General features: G+C 41.5%; 1 protein-coding gene across 3 annotated transcripts; it reads left to right on the top strand.

Moving 5' to 3' along the window:
- Positions 1 to 456: 456 nt before the first annotated feature.
- Positions 457 to 23,595, top strand: mafgb (v-maf avian musculoaponeurotic fibrosarcoma oncogene homolog Gb). Of its 3 annotated transcripts, none has more exons than XM_030736956.1 (3): positions 457 to 738; positions 16,449 to 16,514; positions 19,067 to 23,595. In XM_030736956.1, the coding sequence occupies exons 2-3, from the start codon at positions 16,479 to 16,481 to the stop codon at positions 19,544 to 19,546; spliced, it is 516 nt and encodes a 171-aa protein (XP_030592816.1). In that variant the 5' UTR covers positions 457 to 738; positions 16,449 to 16,478; the 3' UTR covers positions 19,547 to 23,595. The 3 variants fall into 3 exon arrangements, with proteins under 3 accessions (XP_030592816.1, XP_030592822.1, XP_030592808.1); XM_030736962.1 differs by lacking the exon at positions 457 to 738 and adding an exon at positions 1,493 to 1,693; XM_030736948.1 differs by lacking the exon at positions 457 to 738 and adding an exon at positions 16,262 to 16,322.
- The last annotated feature ends 367 nt before the right edge of the window (positions 23,596 to 23,962 follow it).

Here is a 23,962-nt window from a genome sequence, read left to right as displayed (position 1 = left end):
TAGGATAGTAATTTGGCTGTATTTTGTACATTTTGTTATTCATTCATGTGTTTTTAAAAGGGGGAGGGGATACAAAAATTGTCTGTATTTGTGTAATGTCTCTCTAACCGTTAATATAAAGGTATTTGGCATTGAGTTCTTAATTTTAATGTCTCTATTTACCCGCTTTTAGAATCTAGTCCCTGTTTCAGCTGCATGTTCAACACAAACGAGTACAATTCTCAAAATATATAATACTAAAAAAATAAACGCGTAATAAATGTACGACTCATTGTCTTTCATTTGTGGGGTGGTAAATTTTCCATTGCCTCTGAGAGCATCACTGGTTCGGTGTTAGATGTGTTATTTTTATGTCGCCGCGCTCTGTCCTATTGTTGGATCAGAGGTTCAAATGTTAGCTCTAAGTATAGAGATGTGCACAGCTGTCGTGTCACACTTTCCACGCTGCCTGTTGTTGAAGCACACAGTAGTAGTGTCTCGTGTCTCTTTAAATGCGGGTTGCGTAGAGCCTTCATGAATGAAGCCACGTGATCCAAACATCATTTGACGTCTGGCGGCTCCGATCATAGACTAAAACAAGCGAGGAAGGAGTGGATATATCTGGAGACCTGCGAGAGAAGGCGTGAGCGGAAAAACATTTCTCCAACTGTCTGTCTTCTCCACACCAGGTCGACGAACCGTCGGCGGACGCCAACCTTTCGAAGGTTCGGTGGGCGAAAGGCGCCGGTTTGACTTTTGGTGAGTCGACGAAATCAAAACTGAAATTTCTTTGGAAAGTGCTGAATGTAGAAGTGCTGTTTTGCTGAGTGTGCACGGCCGCCGCCGCCAAGTGCGGTCGCGCTGCCGCTGCTGCCGCCGCTGCCGCCTGTCCCGGTGTGCGCTGTCGCTGTTGCTACCAACCGCCGTCCCGTCGCTGCTGCTGTTGTTTAAAGGGCAGTAGTCTGGCAGTGCTGAATCATCATCGTCCAGGTCTTGGTACATGCGCTACCGAAACGCGGTCGGTCGCTCGAACCGCCACGCACGACCGACCAACCGGTGATTTCGTAATAACACAGACAAAGGGGGCAGGCTGTGTGTGGCTGTCGAGCTAAAAAAGAAGTGTCGGAATTAGATGGCCGCGCGGAGACGCGGCTGTGCCCGGGGATTCCCTTGTTTTGTGGCTGCTAAATATCAAATTATTAAAAAAAAAAAAAAATCAAAAGAAAAAAGATGTAAGTAAGGAGAACTGGGGAGGGATAGTAATAACTTAAAGCAGCGAAAGCTCCCTCGGCAACAACAACACGTAACCTCAGCTTTTTCTCCGGCTGTGCCTCACTCGGAGAGGCGGCTGCGACGCGCACACAAACTAGATACATCCGGCCCTTGGTTCAGATATGTAAGGGTTAGTCAGCTATTTGTTAGCGATGCTGGGATTTGGGACTCTCATATATGAACCTCAACTCTGCTCTCTGGTTGTTTGGTGAAATGTCAGAATATGTGATTTAAGAAAAAAAAAAAAAAACTAAACAAAAAAAAAAAAAAAAAAAAGCACCCCCGGCTGTCATGCCGGAGGGTCAGTAGCTGTCAGATGTCCAGCGGCTAGCTACAGAGGAAGAGAGAGAGAGCATCTTGGCCGAACTACCCGAGCGACTGTTTTGACATTTGCTTTGTGTCAGCCGCTTCAGACAGCCGCGCGCTTCATCACTCAGCAACAGTGAGTATATTCTGGCGTTTGGAGGACTTGTATTGCACCGAGTCCGCTCGGTTTCCCAGCCCTGGTTCCTATTGCTGCTGCTGCTGCTGCTGCTGGTTCACCGGCTGGGCTCGCGGCAGAGATGCTGATTCATCACAACGTCCGTGTTTCTCAACGTTTGCGCGAGCAGAGCGGAGGCACGAGGGAGCCATGGCAACATGGCACCGGCGGCAGGGCGGGCGGACAAAGGTCTGGCGTAGAGGGAAGCAAGGAGCTCGGTCCATGGCGGTGAAACGATAACGACCCGGTCACCGAGCCGGGGTCAAGGATGGATGTTTTAAAATGCTCCTAAATGTGTTAATTTTTGTAGCATTCAACAAATACTAGTGAATTTATGTGCACTGAAGCATGATGTTAGTTATCTGGCAGCCCCATGAGGTTTGAGTACCCTAATCCTATGTTTTCGGGTGGGGTGGGGGTGTGTGATTGCCCAGACTCGGGATGTCTAGAAGCCAAAGGAAATCACATTTCTGATAACATACAGTTGTGAAGCGGCGAAGCGACCCGAAACCACGTACGGTCAGTGACATGCCGCGTTTTTGAGCGACGGCCGGAAAAATAACCGTTAGCGGCGCGAAGTGGGCGGGTCTGCCAGCGAACTTTTCTCAACTTCAATAAGATCTAATGAAGAAGCCACCAATGAGAACGAAAGATGGCAGTTGATTGACATTAGAGGGTTACCTAGGCAACCGGAGCTTGTGCCCGCTAGATATCAGTGGTCAGCTATAAAACATGCCTATGAGCGAATGAATCGGGCTTCAGACCTCACAGCGTTAACTCCTCATGACTTTATCTCAGTTTTTAAAAAAACGATAAATAAATTATCTTCCTACCAAATAAAAAAAAAAAGAAAAAATCTTTCTGTGTAAATATCATTAAATATACAGACGCAAATGAAGGCTGAGGGGAAGGACTGATTCCCATGGCGGTTAATGAACCCACACTGAGACGTGTGCTAAAAAAGGAAGCTATAATGCCTTGCAACAGAATTTCCTCTGATTGATCTCTTGCGGATGGGCCATTATCTTCTGCCTATGAGCGCTGCAACTCTTAAACACTGAAGAGTAATAGGGAAGCTCTGTGGGCACAAGAAAAACAGAAACTTCACCCCCTAATGACTCCATATCAGCCGCTTTAGTTGGAGTCAGCACTCTGCAGAGTGTATCAAAAGTATGTAGTAAGCAAGTTGGCAAGTACTGTAATAGAGGGTCATAATGATGAAACAGTTGTATCAGTATTGGAGAGAAGAGCACCACCAACAACCCTCCCTCCCCACTGTCTTTCTTTCGCTCTTCACACACACACTTAGATTTTTCCCATTTCCTTTTCTCATTGCATGTACGCACACACACAACCTAGGGGCTAAGCTTTTTATACTTGGTATCAGTATTTAATCAGTGCTTGAAGTGCATTTCTCTGTCAAGTACTTTCCCATCCTTCCCTGGTGTTCGCGGTAATTGAACGCTGACCAATGCTTATGTGTGCAACTTTGCTGATGGTGGCGGAGCGGAGCGGCGAGGAGCGCGGAGCAAAAGGGGGGGATGAAGGAAGAGGGAGGAAGAATGAGAGATGGGATTTGTGGAGAGATTGAGAACAAGGACCTTTTTGTCTTCAAGGCATTCCCCTGAAAATGCTGAGGCGAAGCAAATGCGCTCTCGCTTGACAGATGGCGTTTTCACTTGTTACTTACCACAGCTAGTTTCTTTGCCTTGTCGTGTGTGTGTGTGTGTGTGTGTGTGTATACATGTGAAAGTTTGCAAAGAAAGCAGGAGATATAAAACACCTACAAGAAGCTAAGATCTTCCTGCTGTAGGGCTGTGTGTGTGCCAAGCACCAAGGTTAAAAGCTGTGTGTGAATTCCTGCCTGCACTGTTGAGACATAGAAAGGAGATATAACAAAGGGAAGTGATTTTTACTATCTGTTGGTCATTACAACATTTGGTGGTTGATTGTTTTCTTTCTCTTCATGTCTGGCTTGAAGCTTCTGCCCCCAGAAGGAAGGAAGTGTATGTGTCCTTATAAACAGTGTTGGATTCCCTGCATGTACAGTGGTCAAGCTGCTGAAGCATCATGTAGAGCAAGGCTGTGTATATAGTAAGCAAAGGAGCTTACATTGAACATCACACACATTTTGCTGATGTATGTTCAAATCCATGAATTTTGGTAGACATGACAGATTGCTTTAAAGTAAACCTTCTTTCATGTTCCAAAACCCCAAAAAACAGGGAGTTTTATTCTTTGGTTCATTAATCTGAGACAACTAGTGGACAACCCACATGCTCTTATTTTGAAACTTCAGTCACTGCTAGGCTCATTCTGCAGATCAGTTCAAACTGTCGTCTTGGACGTGTAGAGCATGAACTCCTGCAGCTTGTGACGGCAGTCCTTGTTCTACTCTGGAGATTTGAGGTGAGCTGGAGGGTCACTGAACCTGCAGCAGGTGGAGAACTGGTGCCACTCTGCTGCAACTCACAGAGGCTGCAGAGCAGAACGAGAAAAAATCTAGAGAGAATCAGTGTAATATATATATATGTTCAAGTCTATCCTCGGGAGGCTGTGTGCCTCCTTTCACGCGGCTTTTATAGATTTTGGGGTACTTGTTTAGGTTTGTTTTAAGCATATAGGGGGTTGGGTCGAGATGGCCCTTGGGTGTTATTTTGTTCATGTGTGATATGGAGCCTCTTTTGGCTGTGTGTTTATGGAAGGATGATTTACTGAGCTACAGCAAGAGTCGTGTATATTCAAGATGCCAAGCACAATCTATAGACAGAGATTAAAGGGGAATTTGGGTGGTGGAGAAAACATTTTACTACATGATTTACCTGGGAACTTCAGCAATGCATCATATGTGAATGAAGCAGTACCTGATTTTTAAAAAAATTCAAGAAAGAATCAGTGTATATATATATATATATATATATATATATATATATATATATAAACACTGATTATTCTTTCTTGCTTTAAATTTCCAGTTTATCACTTGCTGAGCATTCTGTAGCTGTGGAAAAATAATCTCTCATCTTCCCCTCCTGTCCTTTCTTTCTCCATCTGTGAGAGTGAAGTTACTAAACTTTTGTGAAACTAGTATTTTTTTTTCTAAGTGATCAAATATCTTGAGGCTGTTGCCAACAACATACCTGAATATTATAAGTAATTCTTATAAAAAATATTTTTTTATTGGCTTGGGACTGTAAATGTAGTTTTTCTAAAAAAAATTTCCTCCCTCACAAATGGGTCAGCATTTATTAATTTTGCCTTAAACCTGAACTCCTGCACACTGTGGACACATCAGTGTTGGTACCACAAATTTATTTTCGATCAGTACCCAGTAACTGTGAACAGAGTCTGAGGAGATAGTGTTTAATGATGTTTTGGTTCTAATCTAAAACATTTTATTGTAATTTTTTGTGTGTGCATTGTTTCTGTATCCATTCCTTCTGTGGGAATGCATTAAGAAAGAGGCTGCGCAAAGGCAGCATTTATTGCAGGGCTACAGCTCTGGATTGCATTAGATTGCACAGGTGTTTCTGATATTGTGTCCATTTCCCGTGTGTGTGTGTGTGTGTGTGCATGAGGGAGAATTTGGTGTTTGTGACCATAATTTCTAAGTAGTGTTTGCCTGTTTATGGTCTTGTTTACTACTGGGAACCATTTCAGAAGAGTCTTGTTTTGCTTGCAGATTTCTAAAAGAGTGAGAAGGAAGTAAAATGTGATAAGTAAACACGGGAATAAAAGATTGAATTGCAGTGAGAGAGGAAGAGAGAAAAGGAAGCAGTGGGGCAGATCAATAGTTGAGTGTTTTTTCTCCACAGTAATGATGAAATATGGTGTAAGCAGATCTGGTGCATAATCATTGCTGTGCTCCACTGTTTTTTTTTTTTTTCCTTTTTTTTTTTTCTCTGCTTCGATGTGAGTGTGCAGCTTGTCCTTGTGTTATTCTGTGTGTGTATGTGTGTGTGTTTAACATACCCACCCTCCACAAGTGCCTCGACTCCTTATTTCATAACCTCCCTGAAAACCAGAAAATTTTCTGAAAATGAGACAAATCTCATTGCAACATGCAGAAGAAGTCAGAGATTTAAAAAACAAAAAAAAGAAAAGGAAAGGAAAACAAGTTTAAGTTAAGTTTAAGTTGTTGATCTAGATTTCTGCCCTGAATTGATTGTGGCGTGTACTTGAGTACCACGCTTCTGATCATAGTAGTCCTTGAGTAAAGTTATTAGGTTTTCTCTTTTGTGGGCCTTTGGGCTTATTTTGGAGCTTTTAGAGATGCCACCACTTAAAGAAAAAGGAAAAAAAAACACTTGCACATTCATTCTATACCTTAGCCACGATGCGGCCATGAGATATTGTGATTGGCTTGTAGCTGCGAAGATGCAAGGCCCTGGTAACAGGAGTATCCACACCAGCGGTTTTCTACCAGTTGCATCATCTCTATGCCAACTTGCCGCATTTTTTAACTGCAGTGTGACGATCCCAGGATTGTGGTATGAATTTCTGAAGCTTTAAAACACACAAACACACACACACACACACAGAGTGGATCAATGCCAAGGAGCAAAGAGAGGGAACAGAGATATGTGTCGAATGTGGCGCCGGCTTTGCTATCACCTGTGGCATTAAATTTTTTCCAAGCAACAATGGTCCTCCAGTCTCTCAGCTGAGTTTTCATTTCCCTTCCTCATATTGAAGGCTGGCTTGCAAAGTAAACATCAGACCTATTCTCAAACAAAATAGGTGCATGTTTTAGATCTAATCACCTTCAGAGTGAACAAATGTAGCTGATGAGATGAGGAATTATTCTTTAGGGCCAGATCACGCTTTGAAACCTTTGTTCCATGGTATTTTCTGCATGTTTATCTTCCTTTTTATGTCTTATGGTCACGAAAAGATTTCTTGGGGACCGTTTATTCATTCTTCTCAGTCTGTTTGACCTTTTGTAGACTGCACTGCACCTAATGATTATTTTCATCACTAAGTAATGTTACTGCAGTAATCTGTAATTTCTTGTCTCAGCTGTGGTAATAATTTTTTCCAGAGTCCAAGGTGACATCTTCTAATGCTTTGTTTGTTAGACCAAATAGTCCATAACAGATATTAAAGTTAGTTTCCTGAATTGCCCTCTCGGAAATTGTCTGTGACAACTGTCAGATGAATACAAACAGAAAAAATATGTCACATGCAGACATTGAATACATATAACAGGATATCAGCTAGGTATTAAGGATATCTGCTCTCACTGACATCATACAGAGCAAAGAATAGAAAAAGCTGTCTAGAACTCGATGTTTAGAGTAGTCTGAAGCCCGAGCTTTTGGCTCATGGGGCCAAAGATGTTATTACTTGCTGGCCATACAAATATTACATACTTATGATATGATATATAGACAAAAAAAGGATAAAAGATCTAAATTAAGCCTGGGAAAAGCTGGAAGATAAGCTTTTTTTTTTTCTTTTCTTATAATCAGGATTCTTGGCATTTTATCATGTTGCTTGTTGCAATAGCAGAAGTATTTCTGGTTTTTGTAAGTGAAGTTTTTCTTTGTCTTGTTTTTAACTGCTGTGTTTGGCATGAGAATAATTATCAAATTGATAATAAAAAAGAGGCAGCACTACTTCAGTAAAATGTGTGGACATGTCCGCGCGCTATGCCTCCGTGTGTGTTTGAATATGTCACAATGCCTGTCATGCCATCCTAAAGGTAAACCTTAAAATGGTCACCAGTAATGTCGCAGTGCAAAAAGGCCACTGCCCCCCATTGTACCTCTGTAAGCCACAAACACATCTCCTCCTCCCTGTGGTAAAGGTTTTCTGATGATACTTTCCCATTAATGTGTCTGATAATGATGAATGCCTCCCCACAGAGTTGCGAGGTGCTTACTTTGCTCTTGGACGCCAACTTTTTCTTTGTCTCAAGTTTGTATTGCTGACCAGGGATGCACAGCGTCTGGGTGAAATAAACTTATAGTGTCGTTTAACTTATCCCTGTCTCCCTCGCAGCCCTCTGTTTGTTGTTGCGTGTGCGCACACACACAGACACACACACACACACACACACACACACACACACACACACACACACACACACACACACACAGAACTGACTTAACCTGCGGTACATGCTTTCTCTCTTTTTTTAAAAAAAAAAAAAGCACTTATGAAAAAAAGGCGCCAGAGCTCAATTGCCTGACAGTGCAGTTTTTTTTGCTTGTGTTGGGAAATTTGTCATCACACTCCGACTTACTACCTGGAATGGGAAAAACGTGTCGACGCCAGGACTTTTTCTCTCCTTTAATAACACACTTGACACACACACACACACACACACACACAATCTCACACTCACAAACAAGCTACCCCTTTTTAGCTCTCACAAAGTGTGAAAGTGATCTCTCTCTCCATATATGTTTATGAGGGGCTAGGACAGCAGTGTTACACAGATTTTTAGTTGATCAGATGCAGCCCAATTTGATCTCAAGAGGGTTAGGTAAAATGACATTATTATTATTATTTATTTATTTTTTATTATTATTATTATTATTATTATTATTATTATTATTATTATTATTACTGTCCTGTTCGGGGGGCTGGAGCCTATCCCAGGTGTCACAGTAACAGGATAAGCGGAAGAGAATGGATGGATTCTTAACTGTGTTTGTTTAGCATTTTTTTTTTGAAACACGCAGTTGCAAAGAGTTTTTTAATTTGTATAATTTGGGCAGTGCTTTTTATTTAAAAGTTGGAGTAATTAATAATGCTGACTCGGTGGGATGAGTGGATTTCTTTGGCAGGCCATTTGTGCCCTCCCAGGCCACATGTTTGACACCCCTGGTCTAGACACTTCCTCTTCTCCATCACTTTTCTTGTGTTTTCTCCATCTCCTCTCTCTCTCTGTCTGTTATCATGCTTATTTCACGCTCTGCATACCCTTCAGTTAATAGCTTCCTTTCTCAAAACGCACACATACACACGCACAGCTCATATTGGTGACTTCTCTCTTTGTCGCTCCTCAGCTCCTCAGACCCATGGTCCTGTATCTCTGCTCCTCCCTTTTCTCTGCACAGGTTGCCATTATTTCTGATCTGATTCCTAATTCTCAATTAGACTCCACACAGTGCTCATCATTAATTATTTACCGACTCCCTCACTATCTTTGGCCCACACTGGATCAATGAGAGCTACTCGCTCTGTTTTTTAACAAACCCGAGGTGGACTGCGGCCAGGAGCTGAGTTTTGTAGCTCTCTGAGGTTTTAATTCACTCTCCCTACGTTTTACTCCCTTTGTGTCTTTCTGTCATGTCCTCGCCACGTCCTACTGTGCGCCTCTGCTGCTTCACTCAGCTGCCATCCTTTGTGTTTCCCCCGCTATTGCTTAGAGAATTGCCTAAGGGAGAAGGCACAGTTAAGGCAGTTGTTGTTGTCGGATTATTCAATAAATGCAGCGATGCCACTGCATCACAAATGACTTGTGACTCTTACAATCTATTCTTGATCATTTGCTATATATGCTGACTTGTTTGTGCGCACAAACACCCACGCACAGCAGCCCCCGGGTCGTTTTTGGAGCGACTAATCTGGCCATTTATTTTCCACTGTGTGTGTGTGTGTGTGTGTGTGTGTGTGTGTGTGTGTGTGTGTGTGTGTGTGTGTGTGTGTGTGTGTCTGTGTTGTGTCTGTGTAGCAGGCCAACGGCTTTTAAGTAGGAAGTCTCTTTCTAAGAAATTCCTTTCTGTGTGGCAGTAGTGGCCGGGGCAAAAGGTTCTTGCAAACAAGATTAATTAGAGCTCTGTCTGAAGCCAGCCACACTGAGAGAGTTCATCATCCTGTTTGTCTGCGAGAGAAAGAAGTCTATGTCTCATCATGCTGTGTCCTTTGTTCGTTTTAATCTATCTTTATTAGCCCCATGATCACATCCTGGCGCACTATTACCCTGGTTTTCATCCTGGGTGCAAGACAGAATGATTAAAAATAAAAGTCAATGAAAAGCTAAAACTAGGAAGCTTGGATATTAAACAACAGAAGGCTGATAACCAGACAGTAAAAAGACATGACATCTAACATCATCACATAAAAGGGAGTCTTTATGAATGTGTCGAAGTGATTTAAAGGAGGTGACTGACTCTGGTAGGCTGATCTCCTCAGGCGGGTTGTGGCAATGCAGAGGGGTCCTGATGGCAAAAGCATAGTCGCTTTTAAGCGGCGATCCACGGCCGACTTGTAACTCATTTTATAGTTCTGTGAAGTCTCTGCAGACGAGTCGGCATGGCCACGCAGAATTGGCAGACCTGTGGATATACACTCAAACCCTTATGCTCACCATCTGATGACGAAACCCATGTCACCTGGACCCTAGCGGACTCTTGGATGTGGAAACTGTAACACGCCTCTTAGATTTAGGGCATAATCACACAAGAGAACCTGTGTCTGAGCTCATTTGACCCCCAAGTCCAGCTTGTTTGACTGTGCCTGTTCACGGTGTTAAGCAAACCGTGCCCTAGCCCACTTGAAAAAGTGGGTCCAAGACAGCTGACAGCTGCCTCCATAAAAATCCCTTTGTAAGACTGTGACAAATATGTAAGAGGCAACTTCCATAATGAAGCCAAAAAAAAAAAAAATGCATAAAATTATGAAACTGGAGATCTGCAAGAGCATTGTGTGTGTACGTGTGAAAGAGAGCGAGCAAGCACACAAGAGAGGAGTGCCTCCTCCTGGTAGATGTCTACTTGGGTGCAGATTGAGGCCAGCAGGGGAGTGAGGAGTGGAGATAATCACATACAGTACCAGGCAGTCATGCCTAGTGTGTGTACAGCCTTAAGTCTCAGCTTTTGAACAGGCAGGAAGTTCAGACCTGACGATCTAATAGTTCGCATCAAATGTGAAGTGAAGTTTGTGATGTCGTTGGTCCTTTAGCTTAGCTCCTTCCATGGAACAGAGAGAAGTTACAGCAAACAAAAAAACTAATTTGTAGTGACATGAAACTGAGTGTTAAAAACAACTTTTTTTTTTCACGCTTCTCCCTCTTCGTTGTGAATCCTCCCACCACTCCCTTTCCCGTTCAAGCAAACTTTTCAACCAGTCAGCAATCTACCTGTGAATAGCATCATTCCCATCAGATGTGCTGTGTTTTTTGAGGACTGCGGTATGATAACCAAATTCCAAACACAGTACAACGAAATCCACTTTACTTGCATGAATACAGCCTAACAGGAAAAATCATACATATTTGCCTCCGACAATCAACAGAGTGAGGAGGAATCAAGTTTCAGTAACACTAACGCATTTACGATAACATGCCAACATTGTTTGTAGATACAGTAGAGGTCCAGTCAGGCAAAGCAAGACATTTCAGTTTATTGCAATAAAAAAAAATTAATTAATGCATCTTATTGGATCACTATATTAATGACCCAATTAGTTGTCATATACCCAGACTAGTATTACCTACGCCTATTTTTAACTTCAATGTAAACAGCATTTTTAATCCATTTAAGTTTATCTACATGTAAATTCTGTTTTTGTTGTAGTTAAAGTCACAAATGTCACCTCTGCCCCCCGTGTTGCCATTATAAACACATGATGTGAGCAATTAACTGTGTGTCAGTAGGATGAGAGAAGGGCCTCTGAGCAGGAGGTCCGGTCAGGTTACTCTTCTCTCAATCAAGAATGTTTTCATTTCATTTTGCCATAATCAATTTAAAAGGATCATATAAAATTATTCTTAAACCAACAAGGACATCCAGCAGGCGGTGAACTTACTTCGGTGCCACCTTCATTCTGGAACTTTTGTCCCTTCTCTGGGATTTGATTTTGTCAACAGGAAAAGATGTGAAGGCTTTTTTTTCTTCTTCTTCTTTTTGTGTGTTGCAGAAGGTCGAGGGGAGAGAGAGAGGTGGTCAGCAGTGGTTTCACTGCACTGGATCAGCTTCAGAACTTTTCTAATTGGAGGTTTTAGTTGTGGTCGTTGCTGAGTTCAGGGGTTTTTTTTAGGGGGCTTTTTTTTCCCTCGTCCTCTCTCTCCCCCTGCCTCTGTACTCCGCAGCTAAGCTCTTACAAATGTGTTGAGGATGCAGTTTCACCGAAACGCTTTCCCACCCCTCCTCCTTCTTCTTCCTCCTCTGTCCTTCTCCTCTCCTCCTCCGCCTCCTGCTCCTCCCTATTCACTGGCTTCTCTTTTTCTTCTCTTCTTTCTCCCTTGTCATTTGCACCCCCACCCCCCCCATCTCCTCACACCCTGTCCTCTCTCCATACTCAGCATTTTTCTCGGCTGTGGGTGTGATGTCTCTGTGTAACGCTAATCAGCTCTGGAGACGTCAGCATTCTTTCAGTCCTCCTTCACCACCAGCGCCTCTCTCCTCTTCCTCCTCCTCTTTTCTGTCTTCACCTTGCTATCTTTTTCCCCCTCCTGACTTTCTCATCTTTTTTTTTTTTTTTGCCTTCTAACCATATTCTACTCATCTCCACCGCTTCTCAGCTCTTCTGCCATCCCTGTCCTCACATCCCATGTTTGTTTGTGTGGGTGTGTGTGTGTGTGTGTGTGTGTGTGTGTGTGCTCGTGCGTGTGTGTTGTCTCTCTGCTGTAACCGTAAGCAGCTCTGCTCTTGAGTCGTCAGCGTTCTTTCAGTTGCTCCATAAAAATACAGCCTGCCACAGCAAAAAAAAAAAAAAAAAAAAAACCTCTGTTGTAGCAACAGTGGCTGTGGCATTGACCACACCGCAGCGATCACCCCACAAGCATTATGGGAAGGACACCTCTGGTCCTTTGTTTGTGTGTTCGCCCAAGATGAATGGCGATGCCTTTGCTCAGCAGATGATCCTTAACCTGGGTGACTTACAGATGTCCCGAGAACACACACACTAGTTTGTTGCAATTTTATTCTGTGGTCTTAGTCAGTTTTTTTTTTTTTTGGTCTAACCTTGATGAATCAGGACCCACAGGTTTTCCTTTTTTTTTCTTGCATACAAACAATTTTGGCTTCTGTAAAGTCAGGTAACGCAAGGTAACCGACTCTTTGCTTTAACTGTACACATGGGGCAAAGTAGGATGCGAATTTTGTAGTCCAAATTCTGGACATTCGTTTCAATATGGAAGACATCATTATAGACTCTGTTTCTCAGCTGGCTTTGGGTGCCCCCCCCCCCCCCCCCCCCCCCCCCCCCCTCCGCCCCGAAGAGCTGGAGCTGGGGAGAGGGAGGTCTGAGCAACTCTGCTCAGACTTCTTCACTGTTATATGAAGGTGGATGGATGATTGGAGGATTGTGTATTAACTGGCTCATTACCTTTTGATTTGGTAAAAGCCAGTTGAGTATCCCTGCTGAACCACTTTAACTTTTAAAACCTATTATCCCCATATATACCTGTGTAGAGATTTTTGAGGTACTTCATCAGCAAGGTTGCCTTGCTGATGAAGTTTTTCTGCACTTACACTGTGTCGGTGTCTTTTGACACTTCATGTAATCCCACAATGTTTGATTGTTGCTGTTATTGCTGAGGATGCTTTATGATGATTATCAGGAATGGATCAGACACCCCATTGGAGATGGATTGTCATTTATAAAGCAGAAAACTGCATTCATATGGTGCTTTATTCTATGCACCTTATCTGCCTCACATCCGTAGCCAATTTAGAATTACCAACAGCTTTGGACCATGGAAGGATCCCAGTACACTCCACACTGAAACACTCCACCTGACCTAAAGATTCAAACCACAAACCTTCTTACTGTGAGGTGATGGTGTTAACCACTGCACCACCCTGTCATCCTTTATATGTTGTGTATATAAACATCTAAAAGGGCCTTTAAAGTGCTTTTAATTATGGTGTTAAATTTGGTATTAGACCTCTGCAGTATGCAAGTGGAGCATTGTTTAAAATGTTTGTGTACTCGCAGTCAACCATTTTACATGTGTGTTTTATTGTGCCCCGCTGGCATAGCAGCAGGGTAATGTGCGTGCATGTGTTTGTGTGTTTGGCAGCATGCTTTTTTGTTTCTATGTAGATGGAGGATGGGCACAGGGGAAATAAACCAGTGCCTGTCAGGAAAACGGCCCCTTTTATGCCCCCTCTGTTCGCATCACCCCCAACCCCCAGCAGCTAACCTCAGTCTTCATGTCTTTGATTCATCTTTTGTGCGAGGGTGCACTTCAGCTGTGGGAGGCTGCATCCTAACAAAACACAGGAGTGCAGCGGTACATTCAGCTATCGAGAAGAAGCTCTTTAATAAAAGATCGTGTTTAACTGACTGATCGTAATTCATTAAGAAGAGCCATGAGTGCTGAAGTCAAATGCTTTAAATGAAGCTGTGCCATTCTCCATTGGATTAAACCTCACGTGTCATTGTGCTTTTTTTTTTTCTCACAGCCTTCATCATTTCCTCGAGTTTTAAACAGAATTTTTAACTTGCCGTGCAGTTGACATGTGTTGTGTGTTTGTGTGTGCATGCATAATTATTTGTATGTTTTTCTTTGATCTACAGCTATTTATATCTGTAGGATTTGTGGCAGTGCATGCACAAACACTGAAGCCCCCTCACAGACAGACAGGCAGTGATGCATTGTGAGGGAGGTTCACTGACACATTGATAGAAGAGAATAAAGATGAAAAGAGACATGTTGCTGGTGTCATTTAAATGTCATCACACCAAAGAAAGGTGTGATAACACCTTTCATATAAATTAGTCTTAGTATGGAAAAAAAAGTTTCCACATGACCCCCTCAGAATAGCTTTATTATAATGAAAGCATGAAAAATTGTAGCATGCAAAAAAGTACTGCTATACTTTAAAAAATTAAGAAGTTACAAGCCCTCAGAGTACACAGGAGTGTTGTTTTCCAGCTTATTGAGCACTCATAACTTTATAAGTACATGAGACAGTGCTGAAAAACACATTTAAGCTCTGTTGAAAACTCCAACCAAATCAATTTTGTAACAACTCCAAATGTTTTTAGTCTAAAGGAAAATCTTTTTTTTTTTTTTTTTTTTATATCTATAACTTTGAGCATCAGTATCAGGGGATATATCCTAGACCCTGGATGTTTGATCTGTTTTCTGATAATTCACTGGAGAAAACTTCAAAAAGTATGTTTTTGGGGTAAACTTTCAACTTTCATATCACCATGTGGGATAGGTGGCTGGTCGAAATATGAAAGGTTTACCTACATTTTGATCTAAAGCTCAGCTTTTATCTGTGATCCCTTCTGAATCATCCAACCAGTTCTTGTTTCTGTTATTCTACATATTATTCTTCTTTTGGCTGCCCCGTACATTTTAAACATAAAATTGGTGCAGTTTTGGTATTTATGCTGTGTTGCATTTGAAGTGGGAAACCAGAAATCCTGACTTCAGAGTCAAAATTTTCAACTGGAAGGTGCCCTCAATTCAGATGTCCAACTCGGAGAGTCAGAGAAGCTCCACCAACCATGACTTGATTTTGATCCTAGATTAGATGACTTAGATTATGCTCCTCTTTAAGGTTAATAATTTGCTAAATTAACTTCATGTTATATCTAATATGACCTGAAACTTGTGATTGAGGCTGAACTCCTTTGCTCTCTGATGTTAGGTCTTCAGTGACATCGAATTCAACACTGTTTTTTTTTTTTTTTTTCCTGCTGGCCAGGCTCTTAATTGTTTGCTTAATTTTTCTGCCCTCTCTTCAGTGGGAGATAAGCTAAAGGGCCAAACGAGAGCAGCCTATAGACTTAGTTGTTCCATGTGCTTTTGACACTGCCCCCTGATGACAAGACACAGCTACAACATGTAGACATGTAGATGATGGTCTGCAAAGATCTGAAGGACCAATGCAAATCCATGCAGGACCGTTAAAGGGCCTGAAAAAAGAGAGGAAGAGAGGGAAGAAGAAAAAGTGAGAGAGGAGAGCAGAAATTTGTGTGGCAGGAGAGAGGGGAGGGAGTGAGATCAGGAATCTGCTGCGTCATCATGACTGGTCTCATGATGATCGCTCAGCAACAGCAACAATAGCTGCCCTTTAGTGAACGCGCGCACACAAACACACAGGTCACCACACAAAGATTCTCATTGAGAGCTTGTGTAGATGCTCATCGTGGAGCTGTGCGCTCTAAGGACTGATCTCATCCTTTGCATTTCTACGCTCGCTCTTTGTTGACTTCTGATTCACACACACTTGTATCTCCATCCTTTTTGTCTCTTGTTTCCACTTTGGTAAAAATGCATCAATGATTTCATTTTTATCCCCAGTAGGTGTAGGCCTGTATCTGTTTTTCTGTTTTGGTAAGGGGGGGGGGGGGTTGTGTGTGTTTTGTGTGTTTAGGTGTTTGTGTGTGCGTGTTCTAACAGTTGGTTTTCCCCTGGAGTCCTTCCCACAGTTTTTACCACTTCCTCTTCACTCACACTCATTTCATTCCTATTGGCAGAAAGCCAACCAATAAGAGCTCAACAACACAAAGGTAGTGGGCAATGTCGGCATAACCGCAAGGAAACAGGAAGTCAGGAAAATTCTAAGAAAAGTTTCTGTCACTTTCACTCACATAATCTCAAACAGATGCACAACAGTGTAACATGCTCCCACAACACAGTAGATATAGATTTGGCATGTCTCCACTCGTCTTGGTAGGTATTGATCTGCAAATTTTTATTGACCGTTAGAGTGGTTGTTCTTAAACACACTAGTCTATTTTAATGCTTTTTTTCTGACATTTCTTTGCTTATGTTTTGTGCTCTCCTGCATCTCCACAGGTCCGTTCAGAAGAGCAAGGCTCTTGTGGCATGACGACGACTAACAAAGGAAATAAAGCCTTGAAGGTAAGCAGGTGCATGTTTCAGTTCAATTTTATATTTGTTATATCGTGCCAGTTGATAATAAGAAGTTGTCTTACGGTGCTTAATATGGTAAGGTTAAAAAAAAACCAAAAAAAAAAAACCCTACAATACTGGAAAGAAATACAATGAGCAGATGATCCCCTATGAGAAGCACTTGGCAAATGTGGGAAGGAAGAACTTCCTTTTAACAGAAAGAGACCTCCAAACAGAACCAGGCCCAGAGAGGGGCAGCCATCTGCCATGAAAGATTGGAGGATAAGGGGAAAGAGAAGAGGGCAAAGAGAAGCACTCAGAGACCATAACAACAAACAGGACAAAACACAAACTGCGAGAGAGTAGATAAAAATGAATGATATGCAGCAGTGGTGTATAAACACAGGGCAGTGGGAAAAAGTGCTCAGGTCATGGGAAGTCCCCAGCAGCCTGAGCTTACGACAGCATGACTAAGGGATGCTGATACAGCAATAACTATTCATTTAGGTTTTATTCATATATATCGCTTCAAGTCAATTTATATAGTAAAGTAAAGATCCTATGATATTAGCAAGAGAACTCCCCAAAACATCAAGCCAATGCCATTTGAGCAGCAGTTTGTGATGGCAAGGAGGAAGAACTCCTTTTAACAGGAAGGCAACCCTGTGAGAACCAGGTTCAAGGAGGGCCTGCCATCTGCTGGGACTGGTTGCCGGGCGGGGAGGAAAGCAGAGAAAAAAGAAAAGCAAAGAGAGACCACAAACAAAAAAACCTCCCACAAACTTTTGATGACATTTTAGTCCAGTTTTCTTATGGTTCTCATTTACTGATTACCTACCCCAAACTTGGTACAGTTTGCGCTCAAAGATTAAATGCTGTTTCAGAATTAGTTCTTACGATGTGTTTTCAGACAACCAGGTAGGAAAAAGAAAAATTTCTCAAAGGGACACTGAATTTAAAAATGCCTGTCTGAAACCAAAATCCTTCCAGAAGGCACACCTCTGGGCAGGCATTTTGAAAAGCCTCTGGGCACTTATTTTAAAGGATTATGTAAATTAATTTTAATTTGAATAATAAGCAAATGGGGGGGGGGGGGGGGTGTAAAAACAAGGAGCACAGGGAGATCACTGACAGAAGGTCAAACAAAACACAAACTACAGGGGACAGAAGAAAAATGTCATTAACGTGCTATAGTGGGATAAACACACGAGGCATGAAAAAAAATGTGCTCATTGCTGGGAAGTTCCCCCAGCAGCCTGAGTCTATAACAGCATAATTAAGGGATGGTTCAGGGTCACCTGATCCAGTCCTAACTATAAGCTTTATCAAAAAAAGGAAACTTTGACGCCTAATCTCAGAAGTAGAGAGGGTGTCTGTCTCCTGAATCCGAGCAGGGACCTGATTCTACTGGAGAAGGGTCTGATAGCTGAAGGCTCCCACTTTACTTTTAGAAGCTCTACGAATTACAAGTAAGTTTAGATAAAATATGATTTTATTTATCCAAAAAGTTGGGAAACTACAATTACCATAAAATTACCATAACATTAAACATTGTTTATGTAGCTGAAACAGACAACAAAGTGCTATGCCGTCTGCCCAGGAAGTGGTGCAGAGTGTGGTCCTGAGCCATTTATATCCATAGCCATTCACCACAGTCATCTGGTGGCCTCTGCATCAGCTGATGGAGGAATCCAAACTGTGTTAATTCAAACAAAATTTCCCAGCCTTATTTTCATGTCCCTTAATATAATTTCATCTGTCCAGAGTTGTGCTTATTTTGTTGTACTCATATATTTCATGAAATGTTTTCCTATTTTAAAGTGTGATTAAGTCCACATTTGCAGACTGGAGGTCTTGGTGGTGGTGGAGCAAATGACTTCACCTCATAAACCTCTGAAGTCTGAGTCATTGTATGTGGTAACCCTAACCATATAGTTGGAAGAAAGCAAAACAAACATTTTGCTTTTTTGGGGAAAAAAATGTGAGTAGCAGTAATAGTGAGTAGAGGATAGAATGATTATTTTTATTTGTTCCCTGATTGCCAAGATTAGAACAATTGAATAAAAACAAAAATTACATATTCTGATTACCTAGGGTCTGAGTTTATTAGGCTTAGTCTTGGGATCATCATGACTTAGACCTCAGTTAAACCACAGACCACAGTTTGAATCATGTGATAGATTTTACACTCAATTTGATTTTTTTTTTTTTTTTTTTACTATGTTGTTAATTATCATTAAGGTGACTTGGTTAGGTTCAGAGAGGTCATGGTGTGGCTTAAAATACAACAGCTGACACTTCTTTTAAAGCCCAGTTTTTTGGTTGCCAGGCTGGATAATGTATGTCCTGAAAATACAAAATGTACTTCCTACTGAAGTGATGGATCAAAAATACAATTCATGTCCTCAAACACAAAAAATGTATTTCTTTATTGTGACTACTTCATGTTTTGCTCTGACACAGGTCTGAATATTCAGTCTTTAAGATGTAATTCAGGGCTTTGCACAGTTAATTCTTTGCAGCTCTCTTTTTCTCACTTCTTCTTTTCCTGTTTCCTGTAGGTGAAGCGTGAGCCGGGCGAGAATGGCACCAGTCTCACAGACGAGGAGCTGGTGACCATGTCAGTGCGGGAGCTGAACCAGCACCTCAGAGGGCTCTCCAAAGAAGAGATCCTGCAACTGAAACAGCGGCGGCGCACCCTGAAGAACCGGGGCTATGCTGCCAGCTGCCGGGTGAAGCGTGTCACCCAAAAGGAAGAGCTTGAGAAGCAGAAGGCCCAGCTGCAGCAGGAGGTGGACAAACTGGCCAATGAGAATGCTTCGATGCGTGTTGAGCTGGACGCTCTGAGGTCTAAGTACGAGGCGTTACAGACCTTTGCCAGGACTGTGGCACGAAGCCCCACGGTCGGGGTCGGGGTCAGGGCGGGAGGAGGAGGGGGTGGGGTGGCGTCATCGGTCATCGGTCCGCTCATCCCGGGGAAGGTGGCGACGGCAACGAGCGTGATTACAATAGTGAAGTCAAAAACAGACGCACGGTCTTGAGGGAAGGGAGGGGAGATGAAGGTGTATCAGGATGGAGTTTAGCTGCATCTGAATCAATCTTCTCCTCTGCCAGACTCCTCTCCTCCATCTGCACTGACTGCAAACAGCCGGGCAGCCTCACTTACATCGCCACAACACGCTCCCGTCTCGTCATCACCTCCGATCAGTGCAGATGAAGGAAAGGATGGAAGCAGAGGAGAACTCTTGAACAAATGCAGGACAAATACACAGGGTTCTTATGGACAATGAAGACCTGGAAATCTCAAATAATCTGAAAACTGTCTTATTCCTGATCAGGAAAATAATCTGAAATTTGTAAATGCCCAAAATTATTTAGAAAAATCCTACAGTTTTTATTTGGTTTTTGTTGCCCAGTGCTGGTAGAGCCCTTAAAGCGCATAACAACCATATCACACATTTGCACACAGATTTGAAGCGGTGCCTGATCTAAAATGTATAAAAGTGAAATTTAGCACATCATCAAACAATCCTAAACACACATGAGAATCAGAGCCTTTGTTATGGATTAGTTATAGAAAAATAATTGGATTTTATGAGACCTGCTGATTTGAGTGGCTGCAGAGAAGCCCCATCTTGTTCCACCTAGCCAAGAACTTTTTTCAGAAAAGTACTATAGAAGATATATATATTATACAATGGTGGTAACTGTATTTCTACTGTTTTGTACTGTGTTGTCATTCACATGAGGTCCAAGGTGTATTCTCTGTGTGTGAATTGTTATATATCAGGAATTCTGTGAAATTCTGTGGCGCGTGTTCGTTTTGGTATTGCTATATTTGGGTAGCTGTAATTATTGTTTTTTTAATTTAATTTTTTTCTACGGTCTTCTCACTTTCAAGTCAGACTCTCTCATTCTCTAACCTATTCTTTTCTCTGTCCTTCCATTTTTTTCAATTCCAACTGGCTTCCATTATTACATGCAGTACTTCCTGGATTTTACAGAAAGAGGAGAAGGAGGGGATAGGCAGTTAATATTTACCAAACCATATTATAGGAAAGGGAGATAAAGTTATTTAATTCGCTGACCTTATTATAGTGTGAGAATTTTCAGGGAAATGGTTGTATGAAGATAAAAGTCTGTTTGAGTTTTGCTCCAAAGTTTATAAAAGACATTTGGAAGGGCAAGTGCCTTTATCTCCTAATGATGTGCATTGAGAAGAAGTCAAGAGGATGTGATAAATAGTGGAAGGATGGTGGAGATTCAGTGTTGGTGTGTTGCGTATACCTGTGCTTAATGGCATAAATTGACCAATGAGGAATCGGCTCATAATAGCATTTAACTTTTGCTGTGCATTGTTATTAAAGCTGTGTTATAGCAATGATGGTGATCATTATTAACAGTTATGTACCTTGGTAAGTCATTTGCTTAAAGTGGACCTATTCTGCTCATTTGCATCTCTATATTTTTATTCTTGGATTTTGCTAGTGAAGCTTTGCATAACTTGCATAACAATGCAAAATGGGTCTTGTTTATCTTATACTAGGACTGGTGCAGCCCCTCAGTTCATTCTGTGTCTGAAACAAGCTGTTATAGCTCCATCCCCCCCTTCGTCTAAGCCAGCTGTTTTCTAATTGGCTGCCCCTCCTAAATAGAAGATTTGTGGGTGGGGTTTCTGTGTTCAGTTCAAGCTGTGTGTTTAGAAAAACTGTCTAAAACCTAGCATTTTTGAAGCCTGAGCTTTTCACTCACAGGCATTTTTTTCCTGCATGTGTTCATTATTTGTCCATGATGGTGTAGACATATATGGCAGTAAGTAAGGAAAGTAAGCGCAATAGGTCCACTTTTAAGAAAAAGGAAAATAGCAAAACAAGAGCCTGTATTTATCCTGTCTTTTTTTTTATTTTTCTGCAGAAAATACATTTTTTTGAAAATCTGTTATAAACAAAGTCTGCTGATTCAAAAATGTAGGTTATTACACCTACAGGAAAACCTTTGCCTCAAATTGTAGCAGTTTGGGTTGCACTCCTTTTTGCTTTCACCCGCAAAACTCACAACTGCAAACTGCAACTGTGATTTCTGACAGTGCAGTCAGCCCGCAAGGGTGACAGACATTTCTCTGAATTTTGCATCTTTCAGGCAGGCTTTACCATTTAAAAAAAAAAAAAGTAGTCTTATGTGGTGTTCTATACTTAAAGAATCTTTGTCTATGTATGGTGGAGTCTGGATTTTTATAAAGACAATTATCTTTGCATTATTTGTAACAACATGTATAAAAAAAAAAAAAGGTATAACAAAATCTGTTTGATATACAGTATCTCTCTATTTTGCAATTGTACCAAAAGTGGCTTAACTACTGAATAGCTTTGTTTTTTCTCTAGCTACTAGGCACGTGTGTGTAGCCGTGAACTAGTGTGTGGTGTGCTGTGTAGGTATGTGACGAGGTAATATAACGTTCCCTATTTCATGGATATGACTTTGATAGTGTTTGATTTCAGGCTGAAGCGAGTGATGACACAGTGAGTAACTGCGCTCTTTCTCAAATCGTAAAATCTTTGTCCACCCGGCCCTCATCATTCAGCTCCGGCCCTGCAGACATGTTAGACCATTTGCTAAACTGCACTTTGGCAGAGTTCACGTTGGTGACATATTTCTGAGCAAAACCTCTGTGTCTTTATTTTTGGTCCGCGCTGTCTGTTGCAGATGAAGTGACCAATGAGTTTTATGTTTAACCTCACACACTTTATGGTGTCGCGTATTCAGGTCATCGGGCAAAGTAGCGAAGATGTGAAACTCTGCTGAAGGTCTTTGTGGCTGCATCACACTCACTCCTTCAATAACTTATTTTTATAGTGTATGATAAGAATTTTTTTTTTTTTTTTGCTTCTGTATATTTTACATGGTTATGTATATTTAACATTGTTCTAGTTGTATTTGTTTTGTTTTTTTTAAAACTGTTCTTGAAGTGTCAGGGAAGTAAAATAACATTTGTTATATGGTGTTTTATGAAGTGAAAAAAAATCTATTCTGCTATTTAATGGTTTGTCTGTCAAAGAGTGAGGTTTACCTTTTGAGTACAATTGCCTCAAATATTTTTTAACCTGATTTTAAAGCTGAAATGGAAGCAATTTAGACCGATTAAAAACATTACATACATGCAGCCTTTTACCTGAACTGCTACTTCTCCACTGTGAAGAAAAATGGGTTAGCTCGCCTACTGCTGTGCACTCACTTAGATAAGTAAGGAGCATCTTCATCTGTACAGAAATAGAAGTCAAACTGGTGAACAGTGAAAAAGGCACAGGAGGATAAATGGGCTTACGATTGAAAATATTTTTTTTTCTCTGTGGTCTTTACATGGATAAACATTTGCACGTTCAGTCAGGCTTGAAACCAGAGTTTCAAATGTCAAATGAAAATGACTTATCACACCTAATAGTATTCGACAACAGGCGAATTTCAGTATCACATACAGTATGTTCACACGTTTCCTCCATATTAAAGAAAACGTGCTGTTTTGTACGTCCTAAATGCCACTATTTGAGTTCTGAAAATGTGTTTGCCCTCTCTCCGTTACTCTGCTGCTTTCTGTTTTTTGAATGTTGTTCTTCACAGGCCAGCCGTGTGTGTGTGTGTGTGTGTGTGTGTGTGTGTGTGTGTGTGTGTGTGTGTGTGTGTGTGTGTGTGTGTGTGTGTGCGCGCGCGTGCGATCATATAAAACGGGGAAACTCAACTTGTGTTGAGACTTTAGGTTATGTCAAATTGTACGACTACATGTGTTGCTGCTCTGTGTTTTGATGCTCCTATGGTTTAAAAAAAAAAAGAATTGTTTTGTGTAAAAAAAAAAAATTGTGTCAACATGGTGGCTGCTCGTAAATAGACACATCTAATTATGCAAACTGGCAAAATCCAAACTCCTGCCTCACAGGAGCACTGATGCTATCGTAGTCGTTTCTCAAGTTGTCTGTTTTCTTGACAGTTCAGTGTGATGTGACAAGGTTGAAGAGCTAATATGCAGTGTTGAGTTTTTTTTTATTTTTTATTTTTATTTTTTAAATACCTGGTAAATTAAAGTGTCTGCTTGCCTCTGTTTAAATGTGGTGTATGGTGTTGTGGCTTACCCAGTTTTACTTAACATGAAGTTTCATTCATATATGTATATATAAAATGTTTTTTTTTCTTTCCCCTACAGGGATGCGCCATTTTTATGGGCAGCTCTTAGCTTTAACTGACATTAGCTTAGTCGACAAATAAGATGACATTCACGTACTGCAGAGACTGATGTTTATCTGCTGTGTCCCATCAGTTTACTGGCTTTTCCTGGCTCAGAGTGGGCCTGTGCAGTGTGACTACTCACACACAGTCAGGTGTGTAAGTATCTAGACAAGACTTGCAATATAATACTTTGTTTTTGGATACTGATGAAACTGATTTCTGATACTTCAGATCTCAGTATG

Source organism: Archocentrus centrarchus, chromosome 1 (assembly GCF_007364275.1).
Source record: "Archocentrus centrarchus isolate MPI-CPG fArcCen1 chromosome 1, fArcCen1, whole genome shotgun sequence".
NCBI lineage: Eukaryota > Metazoa > Chordata > Actinopteri > Cichliformes > Cichlidae > Archocentrus > Archocentrus centrarchus.
Note: the sequence above shows the minus strand (reverse complement) of the source record. Positions and strands in the feature narration are given on the sequence as shown.